The 27,187-nt window shown below is 30.9% G+C and overlaps 1 protein-coding gene across 3 annotated transcripts; it reads right to left on the bottom strand.

Annotated features, from left to right (window-relative positions):
* Nucleotides 1–3,727: 3,727 nt before the first annotated feature.
* Nucleotides 3,728–21,664, bottom strand: LOC139493492 (coiled-coil domain-containing protein 83-like). 3 transcript variants are annotated; one of them, XM_071281923.1, is made up of 12 exons: nucleotides 21,609–21,664; nucleotides 17,868–18,019; nucleotides 17,356–17,440; nucleotides 15,897–16,065; nucleotides 14,834–15,001; nucleotides 11,860–11,951; nucleotides 10,779–10,847; nucleotides 9,858–9,979; nucleotides 9,049–9,218; nucleotides 6,280–6,369; nucleotides 4,753–4,811; nucleotides 3,728–4,216 (listed from the first exon to the last, which is right to left on the bottom strand). In XM_071281923.1, the coding sequence occupies exons 2-12, from the start codon at nucleotides 17,972–17,974 to the stop codon at nucleotides 4,049–4,051; spliced, it is 1,299 nt and encodes a 432-aa protein (XP_071138024.1). In that variant the 5' UTR covers nucleotides 17,975–18,019; nucleotides 21,609–21,664; the 3' UTR covers nucleotides 3,728–4,048. The 3 variants fall into 3 exon arrangements, with proteins under 3 accessions (XP_071138024.1, XP_071138023.1, XP_071138025.1); XM_071281922.1 differs by having other exon boundaries at nucleotides 21,581–21,664; XM_071281924.1 differs by lacking the exons at nucleotides 3,728–4,216; nucleotides 4,753–4,811; nucleotides 6,280–6,369 and adding an exon at nucleotides 7,238–7,362 and having other exon boundaries at nucleotides 21,581–21,664.
* Nucleotides 21,665–27,187: the final 5,523 nt, after the last annotated feature.

The following is a 27,187-nucleotide window of genomic DNA, read 5'->3' on the forward strand; positions in this document are numbered from 1 at the left end:
TTTTAAACCAAGAGTTTCAAATGGTGGAGTTGAAGTCATCCCTTCGTAAATTTTACGGACGAGTTGGTTGACCATTATGGTATAAACGATTCACAGGTGATATCGGATATGTTACTTATGTCGTAACTACAGTCAACTTCTCTTTTCACGAATATGAACTACCAAATTATACTATTTACCGGATTTGTAATAACATGAGCAACACGATGGGTGCCACATATGGAGCAGAATCTGCGTACCATTCCGGAGCACCTGAGATCACCCCAATTTTTTGTTGGGATTCGTGTTGCTCAGTCTTTAGTTTTTTATGTTGTGTACTGTGTTCTATTTTTTGTCTTTTTATTTTCTATCTATGAGTCTGGTATCTTTCACACCTATTTAAAGCATCTACTTTTAGGCTGAAAGAATTTTCACCAAGTGATAAGTTCGAATTAATATAATAAATATTTCTTACATTCATCGGCAGTATTGTCAGATAAATATAAAATGTTTAAGGAAGATTTATTCTGAGAATTATTTTGATATTTTTTTTTTAAAAACAATTCACATTATTCACTTTTAAAAAGGGAAAGTACGCTTGTACTAAGTCAGTCCTTCATATTTTACTGTGTGTAATCATAAATGAAGGAGGTTAAATAAAGTGTAAATGATTATAGTTTATGAAGGTGTTGCAAAACTCATTAAAGATACCAGACTGTATAAACAATTAATGACCAAGGAGTGAAATATATGCTATCAGAATACAAATTTAGTAAACATTGATTTAAATGTTGTCTTCGTAACTTTCACTAATGAATAGTAATGTATATATGTGACAACTATTTTCACTGAACTAGTACACATTTTGTTAAGTGACCAGCTGAAGCCTGCCTCCAGGTGCAAGATTTTCTCGCTGTATTGATGACCTATTGGTAGCCATTGGCTGTTTTCTGTCTTTTATAGATCAGTTGTAGTTTCTTTGACACATTCACCATTTCCATTCTCAATTTTACAGAATGAAAAATTACAAATATTTAACAAGAATTTCGCTTCATGGTATTTAATGAAAAAATTGTAATACTATCTTATAAACCAATATTTGAAATTGGTGACAAATAGCAGAATTCACTCCCTGTGTTAAATGCTATTAGTATTGATAAGGCATTTAAAAATTTCCTTGGTCTGGTTTTGGCTTTATTGTTTGGTCCTGTTTGGTTTCGTGTTTGTTTTAGGCTTTGAACTTTCAAATACTTTGGTCACAAGTATCACTGAAGAGACATTTATTGTCAAAATGTGCATCTGGTTTCAATAAAATTGAAATGGTAAATGTTTTTTTTTTAAAGAATATTCATTTTTTGACTTCTTTTATTTCAAAATACAAATGAAATTTCATAGTTAAACAACATAACATAACAATGTTGATGAAAAGATTAAATTACATAAATAAATGCATACTTAAACCATTTCAACAAACATATTCAAATACCCTTTTCCATTGTAATGATTTGTTATAAAAAACACCTGTGAAAAATTTTTTTGAATGCATGTGATTTTATTTATTTCATTTTTGCTGCGGTCATTTTTCTGTTAACCATGCTCATACTGAACTTTGGTAAATCTATTGTCAAGCCATAATTACATGTATGAAGCTCACAGTTTAAAAAAATGCTACAATCTTATAAAAATTGGACTTCTGCAGGAAATTAGGTAAAAATGGAATGATCCTAGCTGTAATGTTTAGTTTGAAGATCCTGCATTGATTTTTTTCACAACAAACTTTGTTGAAACTAAAAGAACTTGTTTTTTGGTATCATTCAATCGTTTTTACAATTAATTCTTTGATGTAGACACTCATAAAACTGTGTTCATCATGAATAACTATTTTTTCTTTTTTTTTACTTAAATATTATATATTATCTTAAACTTATGTCATGGTATTAATCAATCCATTCTACATTACATTACGGTTAATATTTAAGACGGATGAATTATAGAGCTTTTAATGGAAAATTTGACCATCAATTTGAGACAAAAATTAACACACATTTCCAACAATATTTCTAACTTAATTTCAAATTAGATTTTTCAAGTTGTCAGTATTTTTGTAAAACTAATGAGGAATTGCATGCAATAGGTTTTCTATAAGATTTCTACAGCGCTAAGGTTTCAATCTTTTTTTTATTGTATTTAGAATACCGATAGAAAGTTAAAAGCATCAGCTTACATTACATTAATGCAATCATAATCTAATTCTCAGAACATTCAGAATAAAATCTGACAGAAAAAACAATTAAATTGAATCTAATTCAATACAATTATTTAATTAAAGGTTTTTATGCATCCCTTGTTATTCAAGCAAATATCCAATTTAGGATTTCATTATAGATCTACTCCTTAATGAAGCATTAAAGCTAAACGGTGTATCACAGGAAAATTTGGGTTTTTCTTTAATCACAAATTCTTTGGAAAATTAGCAGTTCCCATCATTTTAAAGTTTTTCTAGTAAATAATAAATTATTTAGATGTTTTATCAAATTTTGAACAGATATATCATGTTAAGGAGGGGTATTTGCGAAAAATACCAGTCGAGAGAATGTTAAATTTCACGAGCCGTAAGGCGAGGGAAATTCATTCTCAAGACTGGTATTTTTCGCAAATACCCCTCAATAACATGATATATCTGTTTAATTACACCGAATGTTAATGTACTAAAACGCATTGATGATCGTGACGTTACAAGCGTCCAGTCGGATAGAGTATTTTTTGGCAAATACCACGGCAGAGAGGGTAAAAAAGGCATATCCTTTTAGCAAATACCCCAGCGGCGTTAAAAATGAACGATATTCATTTGATAACAGTAAATTGGTGAAAAATACACTGGCTATTAACCAATCAAAACCCCGGATTCTTACATAAGGTGTAATTAGTTCCAAAACATTACTGTTAAATTTGAATTGTTTTAGAGAAACACTTTTACTCAAATAATGTTCCCTCAAAATTAGATTACTCTCAATTATATCAACAACAATCTGTCTATAAGAAGTAAAATCATGAAAATACTGAACTGTGGGGAATATTCAAAATGGAAAGTTCCTTATCAAATGGCAAAATGAATAGAATTGTTCACTGTTAAAAGAAACACTGCCATTATAACAAGAGGTGAAATACCATTGGCAAATGTCTGTACGCAATGCAAGTTAGTTAAAATAATCACTGCAGAGATTAAAAAAAAATATTATCAATATCAAAAAGATATAAATTCACCATAAATTAAAATGATCAATTAAAAAAGACAGGAAAACAAAGGTTTTGATAGTATTAAGAAACAAATTGCAAGAGTCTATTTTTTGATATTATATATTATACATGCAAACTGTATTCTATCAACTCTCATCACAACAAATATCTTTTTTGTGAAAACAGTCACATCTTTTGATATTACAAATACACAATCATCTGTGATTGTTCTGTCTCATAATTTGCAAATCACCTGCTGTTTATACAACAGAGCAAATGAAAACAACTCCTGAAAGTATGGACCAAGGAATTTGTTGGTTTTAGTGTATTACAATGGACATTTATATATATCCAAGAAAGATCAGAAATTCAGAAGTAAACATCATGTCATATTCAATATCAAATGAATATAATGCATGTTGAAAACTTAACGAATAAGTAAAATAGCCTTTATCAAACAAATATTAAAAAAGAAAAGTGTCACATTTCACAAATAAAGTTGAGCAAAACCAACAATTAAATATTTATTAAAATAAATAGACAAATACAAGATCACAGTATCTTAACATGCAACAAATATAATCATACAGAAAAAAAACCATGTTGCATATAAATAGAAAAATAAACTTGCAGAGAAATAAAACATTTGATATCTCATCACAGCTGTCAATTTTTAAACAAATATGGAAGAAATACTCCACACTATTTGAGCCTCAGAATAAAACTGAGACAGTCCCTGGTATTTTATAGGGATATGGCATTTTGATATTCTTAACTTTGATATGATCAGATTTCAGCTTAACAGGAAATACTGACAACATATAATGACTGTTCATGTCTGAATACTTTTGAGCATAGGAGCTGTGACAGGCCATTCATCAGGTTTACATTTCTTAGCATCACTTTCCTCTTCAGTCAAAGCTTCAGGAACGTGTATAGGCATTTGTGTCCCTGTCACGTTCAATAGTTTTAATTCCAAAGGTCCAAGCTTTAGGTAATCCTACAAAAAGGCATTTTGGATAAAATGGATTATTTGTATGTTCACCTTACATAACATTATTTTTGTTAGATTTGTGCAAGTGTCAATAAACCTATATAATATATTCAATTAATTTATATCCTACACAGAAATTCATTTGTTCTCAATTAAGACAAAATTAGACAAAATCTGATTGTAAAATAATGATTTTTTTTCTAGCTTCTTTACATCTTGTCTCTTTTAAGGATTCCCAGACACTTGATTGAAGATTTCGCAATACTAGATGCCATAAAAACTTAATTTTCTATAAAATGTCTTCTTGTGTGACATCTGAATATTACTAGAACTTACCATATGCGAGGTCATGTAATTGCTAACAATTTCAGAAAAGGTGGGTTAACTTAACAAATAAAATATAGCATAACTTGGATTACTATAAAACTGTAGGTGGGTTTAAAGCAAAATCATCCACAATATTATTTTTTTCAAAGTTCTATAAAATTAGCATTGATTTTCAAAGAAAATTTGATTATTTTTATTCATTAAATGCAACTTACACCAAAATCTTCCTCTTCAAAATACATGTTATCTAAAAGATCTGTCTCAACACTTTCAACTGAAAATAAAACAGGGATTCATAAGTTCACAAAACATAATAATAAAGATATTTTTCAACTGAAAATAAAAACAATGGATTTGTAATTTCAGAAAATATATTTATAGAGATAATTTTAACTGAGAAGTATTAGTTTATTTAGTTCAGAAATCATAAAACTTAGAAAATATAGCATGGATTTATTGATTCAATAACAATATTTAATGTATTTTTCCTAATGACTTAGAGAGACAATAAGAGGATAGATGCAGCAAGTTAACTTTCTGCTAACGACAACAAAAATAAGACCTATACAATAATTGTATATATTAAGGTTGTATTTTCTACCATTTCTTTCAACCACGTTTAGCTAAAAAAGTAATATGTGCTATTTTTAAAACGTGCATTATTTTCTTATTTCCCTCCACCATTTTATTTATGCACCTGTTTAGTGGTTAAAGAGTATGTGTATTTTTACAACAAAAGCACCAACATGCACCCACAGTCATATCTGTATATTTGTATCATTTTGAGTTTCAAAAGTTTATCCTTAAGGAATAATGGAGTAACATAATTTTCCAATGGCCTTTATCAGTGAAGTTGTAAACTGTATTCACCTAAATATATATACTTTAATTTAACCCTTAAGCACTCTTCTTTTTGTTGCAATTTTGTAAGAAGTGTCACCTCCATTCCCATATGATTGATGCATATATTGTTTCAGAAAACTAGCACAGCAACCTTTTTCACAGTGATTGATCACTTAACCCTGTACCCTATGTGATAACAAATATTATTCTACCTATTATTTTGCTTATACCTAAATAAGAGAGTCTTTGTTCAAATGAAAAAAGTAAAAAAAAACCATTCTTATAAAAATATGGTTAAACCCCCTGCATTTGTTTGCACCTGTTCGAAGTCAGGAACCTCATGTTCAATTGTTGTTGTTTGTTGATGTGGTTTTTTTTTTGTTTTTTTTTTTATATATATTAGATTATTGGTATTCCTGTTTGAATTGTTTAACACTAGTCATTTTTGAAAACCGTACTCTGACCTATTATGGTTTACTTTTACAGATTTAATTTTTAAAAAAGGAAAAAAAGAGCTGTTTTAAAAGTATCAGGTTTTGAAAAGAAATTAGTTTGGGTGAGTGAAACTCTAGGTGCATTTATTAAAAAGTAATCAGTAATATATTTTTACTGTATTTATTTATCTTAAAGTCATTTGAATACACAATTTATAAAGAAAAGAAATTAGTGCATATTTCATTCCATCCATTAAGGTGATATACCTCAATGCTAAATATAAAAGTTTAGGTCGAAAAAAAAGAAGTTATAAATAAAAAATAATGATATTAAAAGAACCATACAATGAAAACAAAAAGATAATTTAAAACAAAACATATTTCTTCATTCAAAGGGGACATAATAAGATTGATGAATATTTTGTGTACTTTTAAAAAACACAAATCTCTTCAACTTCTACTTACCATCGCTTTCATCACTGTCTATGTTCTGTTTTGTTACTATAGAGAATACTCTGTCCTCTATAGCTCTCTGTGTAGCACTCATTGGTCTGGCTGTAAAAACAAACAAATATAGAATAAATTGTCTCCCATGATATATATAGAGAATACACTGTCCTCTATAGCTCTCTGTGTAGCACTCATTGGTCTGGCTGTAAACTAAAACAAATATGGAATAAATTGTCTCCCATGATATATATTATATAGAGAATACTCTGTCCTCTATAGCTCTCTGTGTAGCACTCATTGGTCTGGCTGTAAACTAAAACAAATATGGAATAAATTGTCTCCCATGATACATGTATATATAGAGAATACTCTGTCCTCTATAGCTCTCTGTGTAGCACTCATTGGTCTCGCTGTAATAAACAAAACAAATATTGAATAAATTGTCTCCCTTGATATATATAGAGAATACTCTGTCCTCTATAGCTCTCTGTGTAGCACTCATTGGTCTCGCTGTAAAATAAAACAAATATGGAATAAATTGTCTCCCTTGATATATATAGAGAATACTCTGTCCTCTATAGCTCTCTGTGTAGCACTCATTGGTCTGGCTGTAAAATAAAACAAATATGGAATAAATTGTCTCCCATGATATATATAGAGAATACACTGTCCTCTATAGCTCTCTGTGTAGCACTCATTGGTCTCGCTGTAAAATAAAACAAATATGGAATAAATTGTCTCCCTTGATATATATAGAGAATACTCTGTCCTCTATAGCTCTCTGTGTAGCACTCATTGGTCTGGCTGTAAAATAAAACAAATATGGAATAAATTGTCTCCCATGATATATATAGAGAATACACTGTCCTCTATAGCTCTCTGTGTAGCACTCATTGGTCTCGCTGTAAAATAAAACAAATATTGAATAAATTGTCTCCCATGATATATATAGAGAATACTCTGTCCTCTATAGCTCTCTTTGTAGCACTCATTGGTCTGGCTGTAAAAACAAACAAATATTGAATAAATTGTCTCCCTTGATATATATAGAGAATACTCTGTCCTCTATGGCTCTCTGTGTAGCACTCATTGGTCTGGCTGTAAAAACAAACAAATATTGAATAAATTGTCTCCCTTGATATATATAGAGAATACTCTGTCCTCTATAGCTCTCTGTGTAGCACTCATTGGTCTGGCTGTAAAGTAAAACAAATATTGAATAAATTGTCTCCCATGATATATATAGAGAATACTCTGTCCTCTATAGCTCTCTGTGTAGAACTCATTGGTCTGGCTGTAAAAAAACAAAACAAATATTGAATAAATTGTCTCCCTTGATATATATAGAGAATACTCTGTCTTCTATAGCTCTCTGTGTAGAACTCATTTGTCTGGCTGTATAAAACAAACAACAAGTCTTAAATAAATTGTCTCTCTTGATATTTATAGAGATAAATATGCACCATTAATGATTAAGCATATCTATAATAAAGTTTCTTAATTCTGATTTAATTAAAATTTCAAATTTGCAATATAATTCTGATCAATAAATATCCAATATTAAACTTATTCAACCTGTAAATTTGGCATTGAAAAAAATAATTGTAGCTGATCTTGTGTTGTTGGGCGAAGAATTCAATACTAGTAATTCAAAGCATCTGAAAAACAGATGTCTGAAAGATCTTGAAAGCCCTCACAAATTATGAAGGATCATGTTATGGATGCTGAACAAACTTATTGTCTTTATTTATTCACCCGTTGTTTTACTGATTTTGTATTTATATTGTGCCCTAGATCTAATTTTTTGGCTCTGTGTATGTTCACTTTTGTTAATATGTCTTTTGATTGAGTTAAGCCATTTCAATTGATATTTTATAGTGGATCTTTCTATGTTGTAATGTTACACTATTATTTCCAGTAAGGGTGAAGGTTGGTACCTATTAAAACGTTTAAACCTGTTGCATTTGTTTGAACCTGTCCTAAGTCAGGAACCTGATGTTACTTAGTTGTCGTTTGTTGATGGGGTTCATAAGTGTTTATCATTTTTCGTTTTTTATATAGACTAGAGCAATGGTTTTGCGGTTTGAATGGTTTTACACTTATCATTTTTGTGGACCTTTAATATAGCTTGCTGATCAGTGTGAGCCAAAGCTCAATGCATATGTTGAAGACCGTACTCTAACCTATAATGGTTTACTTTTGACTTGGATGGAGAGTTGTCTCATTGGCACCCATACATCATCTTTTGTAACTATTAAAAGTTATTCCATCAAATTGTGTTGGAGAAACGTGTGATGCCACCACTGCATCAAGTATCTTAATACACAAGATATGGTGGTTGAATCTGTTTCTCTAATGTTTTTTTGACAATATCTAAACAAAATTTATTCTTCCCTTTCAAAGATTCACAGAATAATGTGTTCTTTATATGTCACATTTTTGCACGACGTCACTATAGGAATTCCAAAAAGAAATCAAGAAAATTAGAAGTCAATTTTTTTTTAAAGTACATTAAGCAATGATGCTCCAGATATATTTCAGCAACAGGACTATACTAGTCTGCTTTAATTGATCACTTCTATGCAGCTATCAAAACATCACATTAAGTGTTGTTTTTTTCTTTGGTTTTGCTTAGCTACATTTACTATCTAACTGAATTTTACAAAACATCCCTTTTATTTCAAATAATTATAACAATGTAAAATAATATCTTAACAAATGTGCATCATGATTCACATTCACTGCAATTTCTTACTACTGAAATTCCAACAGATATATTCATACCTCTAGCTTTACCCACAGTGGTATCTATCCTTTCTCCAGCATTGTTTTCATGAATAAATTCATGTTCCCCAGTTTTAGCTTGGTTAATAGATAATTGTTTCATATCCATCTCTAGAACTCCATCTTCTTCTAAATTTTCATCATCATCAAACTGGGTCAAATAAAAGTTTCTAAAAAGCAAAAGAAAACTGAGCAAATGTTATCATACAGTATTAAAAGTGACAATTAATGATTTCATTTATCTAACGGTACATGGAAAATGTCACTCCTTGTACACAAATATATTGTTAAAGGCTGTGCATTGACCTATAGTTGTTAATTTATGTGTCACTTGGTCTATTGTGAAGAGTTGTCTCATTGGGAGTCATACAACATCTTCTTTTTTATATGGAAGGCAAATTAAATTTGCCACTAAGATGGGTGTGAAATATTGTGTTGAAAGGACCAAAAATGCATGCAGGTCACTAAAATTGCTTCTATGGTAGGTCACTGTGTTTTCAGAGTACCTTCCCTTGGTACATGTATGTTTTAATGGAACAGCCCTGATGATTTTTGAACAATGGTATTCTTCCAATGCCTCTTACTGTATTTAAAATGTATAAACAATATGTATTATTTGTCCTGTTAATTCAGAAGATTTTGTGTGAATTAATTGTTGGTCGCATCGAACAATTACCAGATAAGTGTGATGAGAATTGGTGAATCTACAGGATAAAGATTAATCTAAGATTTGACAATCATTAAAACAGTTTAATGAAAGATTTGAGGAATGCTACAAAAATTCAAATCCCACAGTTTAACTAACTTACCTTGAAACCTTCAAGTCTTCAATCTTACATTCAAACAGTTCACTCATAATTTCTAAATTATCTTTCTCAAGATTTTCAACAACTTGACGGAGCTCTTCTGCCTCTCTTTTGTGAATCTCAACCTGAATAAAATAGTTTTATTATATTTAAAGGGCTAATGTGATGCTGTTGATATTATTCTTATATAAAAAAAAATTCAAATAAAGATGAGTTCAATTAATTTAAGTATCTCTATCCCATATTCAGAACACAATTATTTCCCTTTCCTTCTGGTATACAAATATAACTCTTATTGTTAAAACATATATTTTGTTCTGTGCCTTTTTTGAACAATTGTAATGTCATCTAAAAATATGCCAGGTTTGACATTTTAAATAAATCTTTAAATTGAAAAAAAAAAAATAGTTTGATACACATTTACGTAAAATTACAAGTATTTATTTTTATTGGACTCCATGAAAAAAAGGTTGGTCTACAAGAATTTCCCTTTGCTTGCAGTCCAAAAATAAAGCCACAATAGTTTAATTATGTTTTCGCCCAGAATTTATTTCTGTGCCAATTATTTGTAAAAAGTGTATGCTTTGTTTGAATTAATAGTCATGTTTTTTTCTATGGTCGGGTTGTTGTCTCTTTGGTACATTCCCCATTTCCATTCTCAATTTTATTTTTATGATACCCAAAGCTTGAATATTAAAAGAAAGTTTTCATTGTCCTCAGTTTAAAGGTCAAATTTGGTCGTAGGTGTGAACCCCATGGATACATATTGAGTGCGTTATGTTAAGTATGTTTTTTTCTTAGTCATTTTAATATTTTCCTGTGAAGTTTTTATATGTCATTGTTTTTACAAAGAATGCATAGTCAAATTAATTGATTGCCAAGTCCATAGTTTCAAATCATTTAAAATTCAAATATCCTCCATACCTCCCTATGTAACCACTCTTTATCCAATATTTCCTGTCGGCTGTATTTGTCAAGTTGTCCAATAGCTTTCTAAAATTACAATATAATGAATAATAAACTAACTGTACAAAAATAGAATATCATAAATATTAAAATTCAGATGGCAATGCATGAACAAGACATATCAACCACGACTTAATGAAGACATCATATCATACCTTTGGGTGTATAAAATAGACAAGCTCTAACACATTTATTTGTTTCTAAGGGATCTTATAAAAACTGTTCCATGTTGGTCTTATGAAAATCAGTTTGCATTCTATATTTTTGTGAATGTGCAAGTCCAAAGATAACTATATTACTGAAAATTCAGAAAATATTGTTATGTTTTCATTATTGCAAAAAATGCTACTGGGTTATAATCACAATAATTTAAACACACATTTTTTTTTATATGAATTGAACAGAATTTTTCTCAATATCACAAAAATTAAAATCACATTTTAGTCTCAAATGACAAAAATCACAATAATAAATGCACCCAATAATCTTCTGAATTTACAGTTATTAAGGGAAATCCTATAATAGGTGTTTTTATATTTATCCAAATTTATCAAAAGATCTTTAAATTTTTCAATAAATATCTTTTTTTTTGTGATTACTTCAGTCATTCACTAAGAAAGCTTCATTTATTAATGAATAAGTGTCACTGATATATTTTCTTTTATTTAAAAAAAAAATGTAAGAACTACAGAATCATTTTACAAATCATATCTTAGAATTCCATAAATTTTATGAATAGTTACATTAATCAGGTCGCTTTATGAAACAGTATATCTAAAGAGCATAAACTGTATTTATGCTGTCAGCAATGGGTTATCTTATGTGCAGCAAGTTTGCTATTTTTATTTCAAGAGCTTTCATGCTTTAAGCTCATTATTGACCATGTTTTTGTGGAAATTAGTTACAAAGTGTAACCTGTATGTTATAATTCGTTCCCCAGGAAATGGATATTTTCTGTTTGTCAATATATATACATCCCTTTTCGATGCTTTATTTATGTATGTCAACTCCTCGTACAGTTAAACAGTTAGACACTTACATCTTTAGCTTCAGTTTTCTGTGATATTAGTTTCTCCTCTGTAAAATTCTTTATTTTGCTTTTATCTTTTGTATTCGATGTTTCAAGATGACCTGAAATTGTATAATATTATAAAATTAAAATTTGACACATTTGTGTTTTGCCTCTCAAAATTTCCACCAAAATGGTAGACAGCTAAAGCATATCTAAATGAAATTCTTCAATAAAAAAAAATAATCAAAGAGCAGATTGCTCTGAGGGATACGATTGCCATTGTTTACATTGACACATGTATACATGTAGCTGGATAATATTATTTTCAAAACTAATTCAACTGCACATGTAAAATGTACGTAATCTGAAGTTACAAAATAGCCAATCCCAGATACAAATGTATGAACAATGTACTCATTGTGTTTTATTTTTGTACTATCAATTCCAAGTTTACTTTCGACAGCAGTCACAGCAGAGACTCAGAGTGAGAGAAGGTATTTCACTTCGTATCTTATCACCCTTTTTCCTACGATAATTCTAGGAAGAACCCCATTCCTAACTCTTTTAAAAATATTTAATTTCCTTTGGGTCAGTGGTAATGACTCCTTTCCGTACACATTCCCCGGTTTAAATTGCGATCGTATTTAATATTACACGACGTTTATCGACAGAACGAGTTAATTTTTCTCGACATGATTTGTTTTCAGAATTTACGGAGGTCACTTCTGGAAGGGAGACAACTGGAAATGATAATATGGAAGACTCCATTTTGCTGTAAGGGGTGTTGCGATGTGGACTATATTTATTTTAATTTCAATGATGCATATGATTTAAAATTATGAAACAACAATAACCCTCAGTAGCAGACAAACATAGAAACGATCCCATGAGTTTTAAATCAATCAACTGAGTGGGGAATCCAGAGCAACCATTCAATCTTATACCCCTTGAAGTCGAGAAAACTATATGCATGCGCATAATTACCTAAACAAACTATGGAGCAAGAACGTATATTAAATGTTAATTAAACGACCTAGATGGTTCTCTATTTCTTTATGGAAGTACAATATCAAATATCAGTTTCATAACGGTGACATATAAGAGAAACTCCACTTCAGTTCTTATATGACAGAAACAGATTTATCGAAATTCAGAGAACTCTCGCATTTTTATCAAAACTGGGGAATTCCCTCTGACGTGTTTCTAAATATATAAAAACACTAAATATAAATACTGCTTAATTATGATTTTCCGTGTTGTTAAAAACACGCATATAAGTCAAGAGAAATATCAAACATGAAGATTATGAAAGAACATTATAGTAAAGTTGTTTAAGTTCAATCCCTTTGTTTGTTTTTACATTTTTAAAGCAAGAAAATCATAAGAATATGAGATGTTCCTTAGTGTTTAGAATAAAACGATTGACGTGAGGGCAATGCCCTGAGCCACTGGTATCAGTCTACAGATTGCTTGAAAGCAATCGTATCCCAAAAACAGAGTTGTATGAATTCTTAGTACTTTAGTATTTATTACCAAGTTTAGATTTTCCTTAATCATGCTGGGCCAACATTAAAAGGGGCACTAGCTGTCAAATTCATATTCACCGATTTTAATCAAATTTTCATATTTTATTTATAAAAATGTAAAACATTTATTCCAACTATTGAAAGTCTAAAATAAACAATGACCAGGGCAAGAGCATGAAAATATGTAGCTTCTTTTTGTGTGAATTTTAGTCCAGACGCCATCTAATTAGTTATCGAGTTGACCTCTAAAATCATGCGATGACCATATATACTATGTAAACATAAATAGAGATATAAATAGATTAAGCAAACTCATGCTGTTGGGTTATTCTAGGTCTATTTAATTTCATATTATAGATGAAAAATAAATGTTTATCATCGTTTTTACCGGTATAAAAATGAATTTGTGTGGATTAAATCAGTCAATAAAATGATTTATCTTTGTTTCACTTTCAATGTTGACATTTTTTTCCTTTAAATAACTTTACACTTATAATTCACGTGTTATACATCTCAAGCTAACTAAGGGGTTAAATTGAAGTTCACATGAATATGGATTCAATAAGGTCGAATTGTGAATAATTCATAATCAATGTTTTTTAGCTTATTTTGAAAAAAATTAACCATACTGGCTGCTAAAAGCGAATTATTATTTCACTATTTGCATTTCATAATTGATTGAGCAAAAACAAAAAGATATTAGATTTTTTTACAATTAGGAATACATAAAATTGTTTAACCTACAGTTTGTGTCAAACCCAGGAGCAGGTTACCCACAAGAACTTGATATGCACATTGTCATTTTGCAAATCTTAAATTAACAGATTTATGAATTAGTCAAAACTGGCATCCATGAATAAATCATGGTGCATAAATATTAAAAAATAAGAAAATTCCAGTCTAGAGAAACTTTTCTAAAGTAGAAAAATGATGACAAAGATTAAGAAAAAGTGCCTTCATTATTCTAATGATTGAAATTGTGTTCTATGTTTAATTATAAGAAACTGATCTTCTAATGGATTTGATAAAATAGAGAACTTCAGAAAATGGGAGATAATCCAATAATTTTAAATGAATCACTATGAAATTGAAAGATGAGATAGTAGTATAATATCGGACTTATTTTAGATAGATCTCTTTACAACAAACATGTTTTGAAGTTTTTCGTTGAAATGTAAGATTATAACTCTTCCTGTGCACAAGTTCTTCGAAATTATCAATTTGTTGTTTATTATACAACCTATATTTTGCTGTACAAAGTATTAAAACATTTATAGAAGGTAATCTTAATTATTGTCTTAAAATGAGTCAAAGTTAGTTAAAAGTTTTGTCAATGCAAGTTGTTGATACAAAATAATATATTTTATCTTTTTAGTTATCAAAAACATTAAAATTGAAAAAAAAAAGATGGATAAGTACTAAAACTTATTATCTTTTGAATGGTGCTGACAAAATAAAACAATTTCCTTCCTTACGTATCATTTCACTAAAACTATTTTCCATGTCTTCCATTTCTTTGGTTAGAAGCATTATCTGTTGTTTATGATCGTTCTGTCCTCTATCTTTGTAATCTGTCCAGTACGTTAAATTCTTGTCTTCCGTGTCTATTTGCTTCTCTGCACCCTCAATTTTCTTTTTAATAGCTAAAATAAATATAAATCCTTCTCTGATGTTTATGTTGAATAGAAGAAATGATATATTTACCTACTTGTTTTTAAACTTAATAATAAGACAATAGACATGATCATTTTATTAAAAAATCTACACCTGATATCGCCCATGATTTTAAGCGAGGTTTTAGTTGCTTGGTCTATAGGGTTTTAAGATGTGTTTCAATACTTATTTTAGTCTTTTCTTTGATTTTGTCATGGCATTTGTCAGCTTGCTTTTGTATTTTGAGTTTTGAACTTTGGTATCTTTTTTCTTGCTCTTACTTTTGAATATATACTTCGTTTTAATTCACCACAAACACCTATGATATATATTTTCTAACTATGATCTGTTCTAGTACAGGAATGATAATATAGATGAATAACAATATAGATTTTTATATAAATGGTCATATAAGACTAAGTGTGATATACAATGATGTTAAAACATTTATATATGGTGTACGCTCAAGCATTTAAGAATTGAATGCTTTTTTTTGTAAATTTTAAATTTATTTGGGTGTAAAAGCGTTGACCCAAGTACATTTTGTATGAAGAACAGTAGAGCTTCATTCTAAAAATGTGTGCATGGTCAACGCTTTTGCAACCCTGTAAAATTACTAAAAGAAGCATTCATTTCTTATAATTACATTTTTTTCTGGGACCATGAAATCATGATTTCTATCTAGTAATTCTTTACTTTACCTGTGCACTTTATTGTGGAATCTAATGTCATCATGAAAGTTACATTAAATTTTGAAATTAAGTTGATTTCAGAATGATAGAAGATTGTTGTTAGCCAATCATAATAACGTATTACATGTATAATGAAACATACATGTAATGTAATTACTAAAAGTTCAAATTGAAATACTGTAATAACCAGCACCTTCAATCTCCTCTTCTTGTTGTCTCTGCCATTCCCAGTAATCTTTCATAACAACTACCACATCTTCTCTCTTTCTCATTTCTTCTGTATCCCACTTTTCTTCAAGAACTTTGGCCGTTTTTAACATTTCATTAATAAGTAACTTCTGATCAGCTTTCAACTTTGCATTCTAAAGATAAAATACAAAAAAAAATAATGACTGGGTACCACCTTCTAACAAGTGAATGCTTCCAAATTGGAATGATTTAATAAATAATTTTTCAGTTAATGCAATGGTATAATTGTGCTAAATCTAAGGTTGCAACTCCTTCAAACTGTTTTAACTGCACTCTACAGACCATTTGGCCGTTTTATTTAGACAATTTTGACTGTTCTATTAAGACCCTCTTGGCAGGTTTTATTAGACCCTTTAGGCTATTCTATCTAGACACTTTTGACTGTTCTATTAAGACCCTCTTGGCAGGTTTTATTAGACCCTTTAGGCTATTTTATCTAGACACTTTTGACTGTTCTATTAAGACCATCTTGGCAGGTTTTATTAGACCCTTTAGGCTATTCTATCTAGACACTTTTGACTGTTCTATTAAGACCCTCTTGGCAGGTTTTATTAGACCCTTTAGGCTATTCTATCTAGACACTTTTGACTGTTCTATTAAGACCCTCTTGGCAGGTTTTATTAGACCCTTTAGGCTATTCTATCTAGACACTTTTGACTGTTCTATTAAGACCCTCTTGGCAGGTTTTATTAGACCCTTTAGGCTATTTTATCTAGACACTTTTGACTGTTCTATTAAGACCCTCTTGGCAGGTTTTATTAGACCCTTTAGGCTATTCTATCTAGACACTTTTGACTGTTCTATTAAGACCCTCTTGGCAGGTTTTATTAGACCCTTTAGGCTATTCTATCTAGACACTTTTGACTGTTCTATTAAGACCCTCTTGGCAGGTTTTATTAGACCCTTTAGGCTATTCTATCTAGACACTTTTGACTGTTCTATTAAGACCCTCTTGGCAGGTTTTATTAGACCCTTTAGGCTATTCTATCTAGACACTTTTGACTGTTCTATTAAGACCCTCTTGGCAGGTTTTATTAGACCCTTTAGGCTATTCTATCTAGACACTTTTGACTGTTCTATTTAGACCTTTTTGGTTGATCTATTTAGACTCTTTTCGTTTTTGTCGTCTCTAGTGTTTTATATGTGTGACCTCCCACATACGTACCTGATGGAGGTTATTCAAGAAACATGTGTTGTATGCAAACAAATCATACCATATCATTTTTTTTCAGTGTATTTACGAGCGTTGCATGTGTGTGTTTTTAAATACTGCTTTCAGTTTGATACAAGTGAACCAGTACTGTCAAAAAATTAAGTTTTTCAAAAATACACTTCTTGTAATGCTGCCTCACATTTCACATCTGGTGACAATTCTTTTTTGGCATAAACTGAAATATACAAACCCTCTCTTCATTTCTTTTTATTTTGTCTTCCCAGCCTCTGATTTCATACATCTGGTCTTCTAACTTTTTTTCAACAATACCAATCCTTAAAAGTAAAATAAAGTTTCATACATTGTATATGTTAAATTCTGACATAATCTACTTTTCTATACAAACTTAATATAAAGCCTGTATTTCTATTTACAGTTTAATTTCAAAAGTAAAAGTGTGTCACCGTTATTCTATAATAACTATATGTACTGTCATATAAACAAATTAAAGGCTTCTTTCCTCAGTTCTTAAATGGCTCCTTAAAATATATCTGATTAGTTCCACATGTTCTGTTGATATAGGGTTTTACAACTTGATATTTTTGGGGTATTTTGGAAGTGACACAAATTCTGTCTACATATGTATATGACAGAATTCAGCACACATTGGAATACTTTATCTCAGTTACTGTTGAGTCTTTCTGTAACGTAAAACAAAGTTGGATTAATTTAACATAACTGTCTAGTATATATATAACTCACTGATATGCTAATATAGCTTCTTTTGCTGTCATCTGTACTTCCTTCTTTTTTCCTCCCTTCTTCCCTTTCTTTCCTCCTTTTTTCTTTCCACCCTTTTTCTTCCCCATTGTTGTTTTTTTCAAAAGCTACGACTTAAGGTATGAAAGACAAATCTGAAAAAGTATTATTGAAATATTGCAACTTTAGCAGATTATTCCATTTCATGACAATCAGCTTTGTATACAGTTGTATAAGAAAGAATAATTATGAGACAACTCTTTACAAATGACACAGAAATTTAAAAACAACTAAAGGTCAATCTACGATCTTCAGCAATGAACAAAGCCTAGCCACATAGTCAGCTATAAAAGCTATATGCCATGACATGACAAATGTAAAACAATTCAAACAAGAAAACTAATTTATGAACTATTGTTTTTCACTTCGTATTGTCAGGCACTTATCACACAAAGTAACCCTTTCCAGGAGGGGTCTCAAATTTCTATTTAAATGATTATGAGTTTTCCTTTAGTTTTCTGTTTTGTTTGTTGTAATGGTTTTTTTTAAGTCAGGTTTGTCTATGTTCTGAACTGAAAACTTCTAGCTTATTTCCAACTATAAATCATGCAAATGTCAATTAAATTATAAACATGACAGCAATAGCAATATACTTAGTTTTTATTACAGTGTTGTTTAACCTGGTAGTTTTATGAGTTCTGACAGATATACTTGTAGTATTGAATTTTGTGCATTTATTCTTGATTCGATTGTATTGTGAGCAATTTTGCTGTTTTACTGATCAACACTTAAGTATTAATTTTAGTCCATTTAGCTAGTTAATGTGGAAGATTTTTACTGATGTAGTCTTAACCCTTTAAACGCTACACAAAAAATTAGAAAAATGGCTGCTGCTGCTGCATTTTTTTTGTGTTCATTCATTAGAACAGTATATTCCTTTTCAGACTGCTGTATCTTTTATATTATAAGAGATACAGAGAAAGTTATTGCATGAAAAATGCTCAGGAGAGTATGAACTGTAATGTTAGGCAGTTATTTCAGTAAATTTTTTATCAGGTTACCTGCATTTTCAGGTAATTAACAGGTAAAAGGTGTAATTTTTTACATTTGTGTTGAATTTTGAATAAAAACTACTTTTAGTCTTCATCTATTTTGTTGTTTTATCTGCCATATAATAAAGAAGACACCTATTGCTCGATTCCGTAGCGTATTGCACCATACACAACGTATTATGTAATTGGGGCACAAATCAGTGGTTCCGTCCTCAAAATTTTCAGTCAACCTCCGTTTTCCCCCCTTTTTCTACGTCTCGTAATGATCGATCAAATCATATTTCCCACACGAATTGAATGTAATTAACACATGGAGATAACAAAAAACCTTTTAAGTAATCCTCGTCGTCAGTTTTGCCCTAGAAATGCTGAAATATTTCCATATTTACAGCTTCGTTTCCGATTTCCGCCATTTGCATTTGTCAAAATATTTGTTTTTATATTCCTTCTACTGCATGATTTTACAATAAAAATTGCCGGGATTTAAAGCGCAAATGAGACCTTGTATATCCTCGATTCATACAAGGAAAAATTAGAGAGGACCAGAATGAAAACCGAATGGTTTAAGAGTCCTTATGAAAAATCCGTTTTCATCGCGGAATATGCCGCGAATAGCAGTGGCGGATGGCGTATGTCATCGCGGCATATGCTGTGTATAGCGTTGAATGGGTTAATAGATGCTCAAATTTAAGTGTAAATATGAAAAATCTGTCAAATATGCCATAATATGTCACTTTTCAGATGGCTTTTGTCAAAAACGAAAGTGGCCACATCAGTGTTCATTCTCAACCTTTATATATGTTACGTATTATCATCAAATACAACTTACATTTTATTATTAAGAATGAACACAAAACGGAAACCGTTTAAAAATTTACTCAAATGCTAAAATCTTGACGATTTCAGTAATTTAGCAAGACTTTAATCAGTGGTCTCGTTAGCCCAAAATAGAAGGGCGCCGCGCCCTGGGTGCCCTTAGCCGCGCCCTGTGTGCCCTCAGCCGCGCCCTTCTGCCCTGACGCCGTTTTTCGAAAAACCCTTGTGCCGTTTTGGTAAAATTGCCTTTTATTTCATCGATTTCTTATCAGAAGTTCAATTACATATCTGACACCTGGTGATTGCCCCCAGGTAACGAGGTTAATCATGTCATTACAATCAATTATAGTGGATAAGACTTCAAAGGTGTTAATTACTAGGTAATTTAATTTTAAAACAATGTACCTTTGTCATAAATATGATGAATGTGTCGGCATTTTCTTTTCGATCCTCAAGTCACCATGGAAGAGTGTATGAATGAAGACTTTCGTGAATTTAGAATTGAATTGAAGTTATCAAAATAAAACTATGCCTTTACAGAAACATCGCTCATCTCAACTTGTGAGCGACAAGCAGACGTAAACATGGAAATTAATTTTGGAGTTATTTCCCCTGAAAAAGCTTATTACAAAATTGTGCTCCTAAAATATTATCTAGCACTAAAAATAGGAAAAAATAACCAATTGAATACAAAATTATATAAGAATGTTACCTCAAGGATATTAACTGTCTTTGAACATACAAAAAAAAATATATTGCAATTTATTTTTGATAATCATACTTTTGGCAATCCATGTTTTATACATTGTCAAAATAGAAATTTAAATGGAATTTTTAAAGTTCTGAACAGGTGTCCAAGCTATGTACTTTCTAACCTGAAAGTGTGCAGTTTAACTCTCATCACAAATCAACTTGATGAAGCTATGCTAAATAATATATTTCTGAACATGAACAATGAAAACAGGTGTTGAGGGTCAAGCTCTAGATGAAATTTTTAAAGTACTCTGTCATGTACATGTATGGTCAACTATGAGATGTTTAGTTTATGATCTTTCTTTTGGAAGGAGAGGGGGTGGGGGAGAAAAGTAAGTTTATTTTGCCTCTTTTGGTTAATAGTATGAATGTGTATTGCCATGTTTTATGAACATGTAGTATGAATGACTTTTCTTATGCAAATTTTATAGAATAAATAATCAAAACAACAACTTATGCATCTTTATTAACAATATATACAGAAAAAAAAATATGTGAAATCGTGATACACGCAGGGACGTAGACAAAAAAAAATGAGCAGTGCCTTCTCCTATCATAAAAAAGTGCCCTGCCCTCCACTGGCACCCTGCCCCTTTTGAATTCTAGCTAGAGCACTGTTTAATGATGCTAGTACTCGATATATGTGCATTGTATTGTTAAAATCAGCCCATATTTATGTAACCGAAGTATTTTACTTTCCAATTAATAGTAAAAAAATTTACATTTTAACAACTTTGTAAAACTGCTATATAATTTAGGGCCAAAATGGGATCTAACTGAACCTACCACTTTTATTATTGTCTTGTCTTATAAAAATAAAATAGTGTTTGTTGCAATGGGGAATTAATTGAAATAATTATTTAAGTAGTTTGTGGGTGGTCTTATAGTTGGCTAGTACAAACAAATGTATGTGAATTAGTGAAACGCACACAAAATGTCTATTTTTATCCGTTTTGGGGCTATAGTGCACGTTTTCAGTTCAGCACCCTGTCCTTTCAAACCACTGTTTGAACGCTGAGCTCCTGACTCATATTGCTGACAAATACAGTCAGATCTGGTAATTTTGTTCTTTACAATTTATAGAGGTATAATTACATTTACTCTCCTTGACGAAAATATCTACCTTACGACGCCATATTGTTTATGTAGCAACCAAAGTAAATTCACTGTTTAGTTTCGTATTTTATGACAGCGAGTCTTTTCGCCCCTAATCGAATTCGCCCCTAGTACCTATTCTCCTAATGCCATTATACGATAAAGGCTATGTTGCAAGCCATCTGATGATCAATCAATCTTTATTTTTTTTTCAAATAATGAATGAACAATTTTCCAATTAATGTTTATCCGGAAAGGAAACATCGTCATGTCTCAATGTCACATTAATGATGCGTTTTTTAAAAGCTTTATAATAATCGAGTTAAATATGCTGAAAGAAAATTTCTGACGTTTCCAAACCGGAGAAACATTATTTTTTTTATCCTGGTCAGATGAATTCTTAATTTTTATACGAAATACGAAATAGAAATACGAAATACGAAATAGGAAATATTTTATTAAAGAAAGCTCATGCAATTATGAACATAATCATTAATAGCATAGATACAACAAAGATTATCATTTAAACAATCTTAAAAATCTCAAAATTAATACTACACAAGTATCGAAGTATATGTGTTCCAAGGGGAGTTACTCTAGTGTAAAAACATAAGTAATTATTTTACTTTATAAGCAGCAAACAAAATGATTTCACACTTTTATTCCAAGTAAAAAAACACATGTTTATGTACTTAGCTATATATGTTTGCATACATCAGTGACTGTGTCTTCATTACTTAACAACCACATAAACTGAGAACTAATATTTGTGGAATTAATTATGTTTTTATTTAAACAGTTGTAGATTAACTCCTTCCTTAAAAGAGAAAACATTTGACAATTTAATAAAAAATGTAACTCATCTTCAACCAAATTTATAATACAGTTCTTACAAATCCTGTTATCTATAGGAGTTTTTGGTATAGTGTATCTACCAATTTCAATATGAAGTTTATGACTGCTGGTCCTGAACCTTGTCATATACTTGCTCTATCATTATCATTACTTATAACGGATAAATATTTTTCAAATTAAAAAATATTATTAAATAATCTATATGTTCTCAATTTATCACTAGTTTGTAGTTGCTGAGACCACTGTTTTTCAATTTTACACTTAAGACACTTTCTTTATACTAACAAAACATTATTTTTAATATATCATTGTATATTTTGGATTCTTATAAAAGTGTGACAATCCACATTCATTCTAAATACATTTAATACAACTAAGCCAACATTGTTGGTTGTTATCTATCATAGTAATATTTTCAGCTAATGCTTCTGACAGTAAAGCATCTTTATGTTTATCATTATATAATATAATCCAGTATCTAGATCAAACAAAGTTCCGGATGAGATAGGAAAAAAGAGAACGAATGGAAATTCGAATTATCCCTCTTTGTACTTCGTATACGTATCTATTCATTTTGATTATCAATATTCGGTATATGTTAGATTGCATGTTGATTTACATGCTCTAAATGTGCCCTTTAGATTTGGAATTCAGAATTTTGAATTGAAAATGTGAATAAATTAGAAAGGCTTACCAGTTGTATAGAGTGGCCAAAAACGAGGATAAGTTTCTATGTATGGAACGCCAACACTGTCTTGTTATGCTAATTTTTCATTATATGATGTGCATTTACCTTTATATGATGTGCATTTGTCATCATATGATGTGCAAACACTTTTATATGATGTGCAAATATCCTTATATGGTGTGCAAATATCCTTATGTGATGTGCAAACATCATTATATGATGTGCAAACATACTTATATGACGTGCAAACATCATTATATGATGTGCAAACATACTTATATGATGTGCATATATACTTATATGATGTTCAAATATACTTATATGATGTGCATATATACTTATATGATGTGCAAATATACTTATATGATGTGCAAATGTACTTAAAAGATGTGCAAACATTATTATATGATGTGCAAACATTCTTATATGATGTGCAAATATACTTATATGCTGTGCAAATATACTTATATGATGTGTACATATCATTATATGATGTGCAGTTTCCCTTATATTATATGCAAACATCTTGATATGGTGTGTTTGTGTCATTATATTATGTGCTTGTAATCTTATATGATGTGGTTTTATTTACTTCATTATATGATGTCAAAACGTCATTATATTATGTGCTTTCATCGTCGTTATGGTCAATGAACATGATTACGATTAGAATGATAACTGTCTACGTCATAACTGATTCCGATCTGCTTCTGCGGAGTAAATACTAATTAGGCTCAGGTCGGTAGCTACCGTTTGGAAAATGGTTGAGACTTACAAGAGATAAACCTTGGCATGTTAGTACCTCGTTTTAAGATGCAAAAAATCACATCTGATATTGTTGGAAAATTGTCAAAATATATATGAATTGCAAAGTTTTGTTTAAATCAACAGGTCTCAGTAAACAATAAATAAATGCAGTGTTGTAAGTTCAATTTGACACCAATCTGATTATATTACAGATATTGTGTGTTCAAGTTTTGCTTACGCCGATCTAAAAACGCTCAATTCAAGACCATTGGGATTCTCTAGTTTTGTCGGATTGATACACACACACTTTCAAAAATTTGAAGGCTGAAATTGCATTGGCTGATGTAATATATACAAGGACAGAAAGTAAAATGAAGTGTTGTCAGATCCTTGTATCCAAAGCTTAAAAAGATGATCTGTGCATTATATATTAATCAAATGTGTTAGACACCGACTCTAGTGTGGGAAGGAGCACGTGTATTTCCTTGTTTGACATTTATAAAAAATAACCTTTTTTTGTTGCTTTTTTTTAATTTCACTATTGTTTTATTTGTCCCTCATTTTAAATGTAAACAAACTATTTGGCTTCCCTTCTGAAATAGATAAAATATCTTTCAAGAAATTTAGAATTAAACAATTAAAAAAAACTTGCCCCCCCCCCCCCCACAAAAAAAAATCAATGGTCCTGTTTAGCATGTTCGCCTTGAGTGAGGGAGGTCGTGGGTTCGAACCCCGGCCGGGTCAAAACCAAAGACTTTAAAATTCATATTTGCACGCTGCTTCCCTGTTCAGCACGCGGGATTAAGGATTAAGAGCAAAAGCTGGTCGGCTTGGAATCAGAATAATGTGTTCGAGTAAGGTGATATGTCTTCCTTCGGAATGTTACCTTTTGAACTAGCATGTTAACAATCCGGCTCAGGGTGTCGGTCTAGTACAAAGCAGGGTTATAATATTTATATCACAATAATATGTTCTTGTACGAATATGCATATCAATTTGCCGCTGGACGTCAAGAATCCACCCATAATCATCTATAGTTGAAACTGTGAAATATATGCACAGAAATATAATAAAAAGCTGCACGCAAATGTAATGCACCGAGTTCAGGTTTATTCTATATCTCCTTTAATCCATTTCGGATGAAAGGGATGTGCGCTCGGTGGTCGAGTGGTTACATTGTCATTTCGGGGCCTTTTATAGCGGACTATGCGGTATGGGCCTTGCTCATTGTTGAAGGCCGTACGGTGACCTATAGTTGTTAATTTCGGTGTAATTTTGGCCTCTTGTGGAGAGTTGTCTCATTGACAGTCATACCACATCTTCTTTTTATAAGTGGTCGAATTACTGTATCACTAGCATGTCAACACGTAGGTTGACCAGAATTGTCTGTTTTCCAAACGAAGGTCAGGGGGTCTCTCTGGGCACTTCGGCTTTCTCCACCAATATAAACTCATCGCCACGAAATAGCATGATAGTGTTGAAAGTGGCGCTAAATAACAGTCAATCAATCATCCATACCGGTATACCTATGGCCTGTAAATCTATATATTTATTCTCACAAAGTCAATGTACATGTATGAAATCAGTATACAGAGATAACAATAATAACTATTTACAATATATACAAAACAAGAGAAAGAGGTTTCAATAGTACTAAGCCAGCTGGAGGACGAACGCAAGTGTTTATATACATTTGTTTATAAATGAAAAAAGCTTCTTCAGGACTGGGTTTGAAGTACTCGACAAAAGTTCAAATACAATTGAGAAAGGAAATGGGGAATGTGTCAAAGCGACAACAACCCGACCATAGAGCAGACAACAGCCGAAGGGCACCAATGGATCTTCAATGTAACGAGAAACTTCCGCACCCGGAGGCGTCCTTCAGCTGGCCCCTAAACAAATATGTATACTAGTTCAGTGATAATGGACGTCATACTAAATTCCGAATTATACACAAGAAACTAAAATTAAAATTTTTAACTGTAGTGTATCATGTCGTTGTATAACATTGGAGGATAAATACTCTTTACGTTTTTATAGTGATATTCGTCTCCAATTTGTCGATTGTTACATTAATGGCAAACATGGTTTTATCCTAATACAATTTACCACCTTCCTGTTTCTATCGGCAATTTGTTATTAGTCATTCAAAATCGACGGAAAACAACGTCATGTTTTAAGTTCAAAATATTAGAATATTCCTCAAATTCCTGGTTTTTCTTTAAAAATTAAAATAAATAGCTTTTGACGAATTTTGGACTAGCGAATTACAGTTCCAAAACTGAAAAACTGGTCTAACAATCTTTGCTTAAAACAGGTAACAGTTTTGAGTTCACCATATAATTTGGTGTTGAGGATTTCAGATTTAAAAGTAATTTACAGAATTTTAAATAAATCTTTTCTAATATATAATTATTACTAAAACCCCATACTTCGCACCCATACACCAGCAAGGGCTTGATAATTTTGTCAAAAAGATCAATTTGACATTTTACTTAAAGCTGATACATCCGTCCCATTCTCAGGTTTTCGTACATGGCTTTAAGGCCTTATCGGATAAATGTTTTTGTCATATTAAAATATCCCGTTTTAGTAACAACAATTCCCAAATAGTTATATTGTTTTATCATCGCAATGTTAGTATCATTGTAAGAAAACCGGAGATTTTTTGGAATCCGTCCAAAACAAAACACTAAGACTTTGATTTTGTCAACTGTACTTTCAAGTTCCAAGCCTTACAATAATCATGGAAAGCATTGAGTTGAGTCTGCAGGTCCTGTGCTGTTTCAGCCAACAAAACCGTGTCATATGCAAACAATATAACAAAACACTTAAGATATATTTCTAATTCTCTTTCCAGATCTTCTGGTATAGTTCTGTTAAGTCCTGTAAAATTTTAACTCACTAAGAAATTATTTTTGTCAATCAAAAGTAAATAATATAGGAATGGTGATAAGATTTCTCCTTGTCGAACACCATTGTCACAAGCAAGCAAAGTATTCCGAATTATAAGTACCACCGTGTATCATCGGTACAGCGTATATAGCTTTATAGGTACTTCGAAGCGTGAAAAACTACATACCGTACATTTTAACTATGCACCGTACAGAAGGATTTATGTGGTCAGCTATACACCATACATAACGCATCTTGTCAGAATAAAATATCGAAAAATAACATATGTATAAAAGTTTTCAATGCCAATTATTGAAACAGCTACACTTATTAAGCACACATAGTGGTCTTCTATCAGAAAAAGAGTTGCAATGGATTTAGAATAAAATCGGATGAGACGAGCGCCAACTTCTTTGACAAGT

This window comes from Mytilus edulis, chromosome 10 (genome assembly GCF_963676685.1).
Source record: "Mytilus edulis chromosome 10, xbMytEdul2.2, whole genome shotgun sequence".
NCBI classification, from domain to species: Eukaryota; Metazoa; Mollusca; class Bivalvia; order Mytilida; family Mytilidae; genus Mytilus; species Mytilus edulis.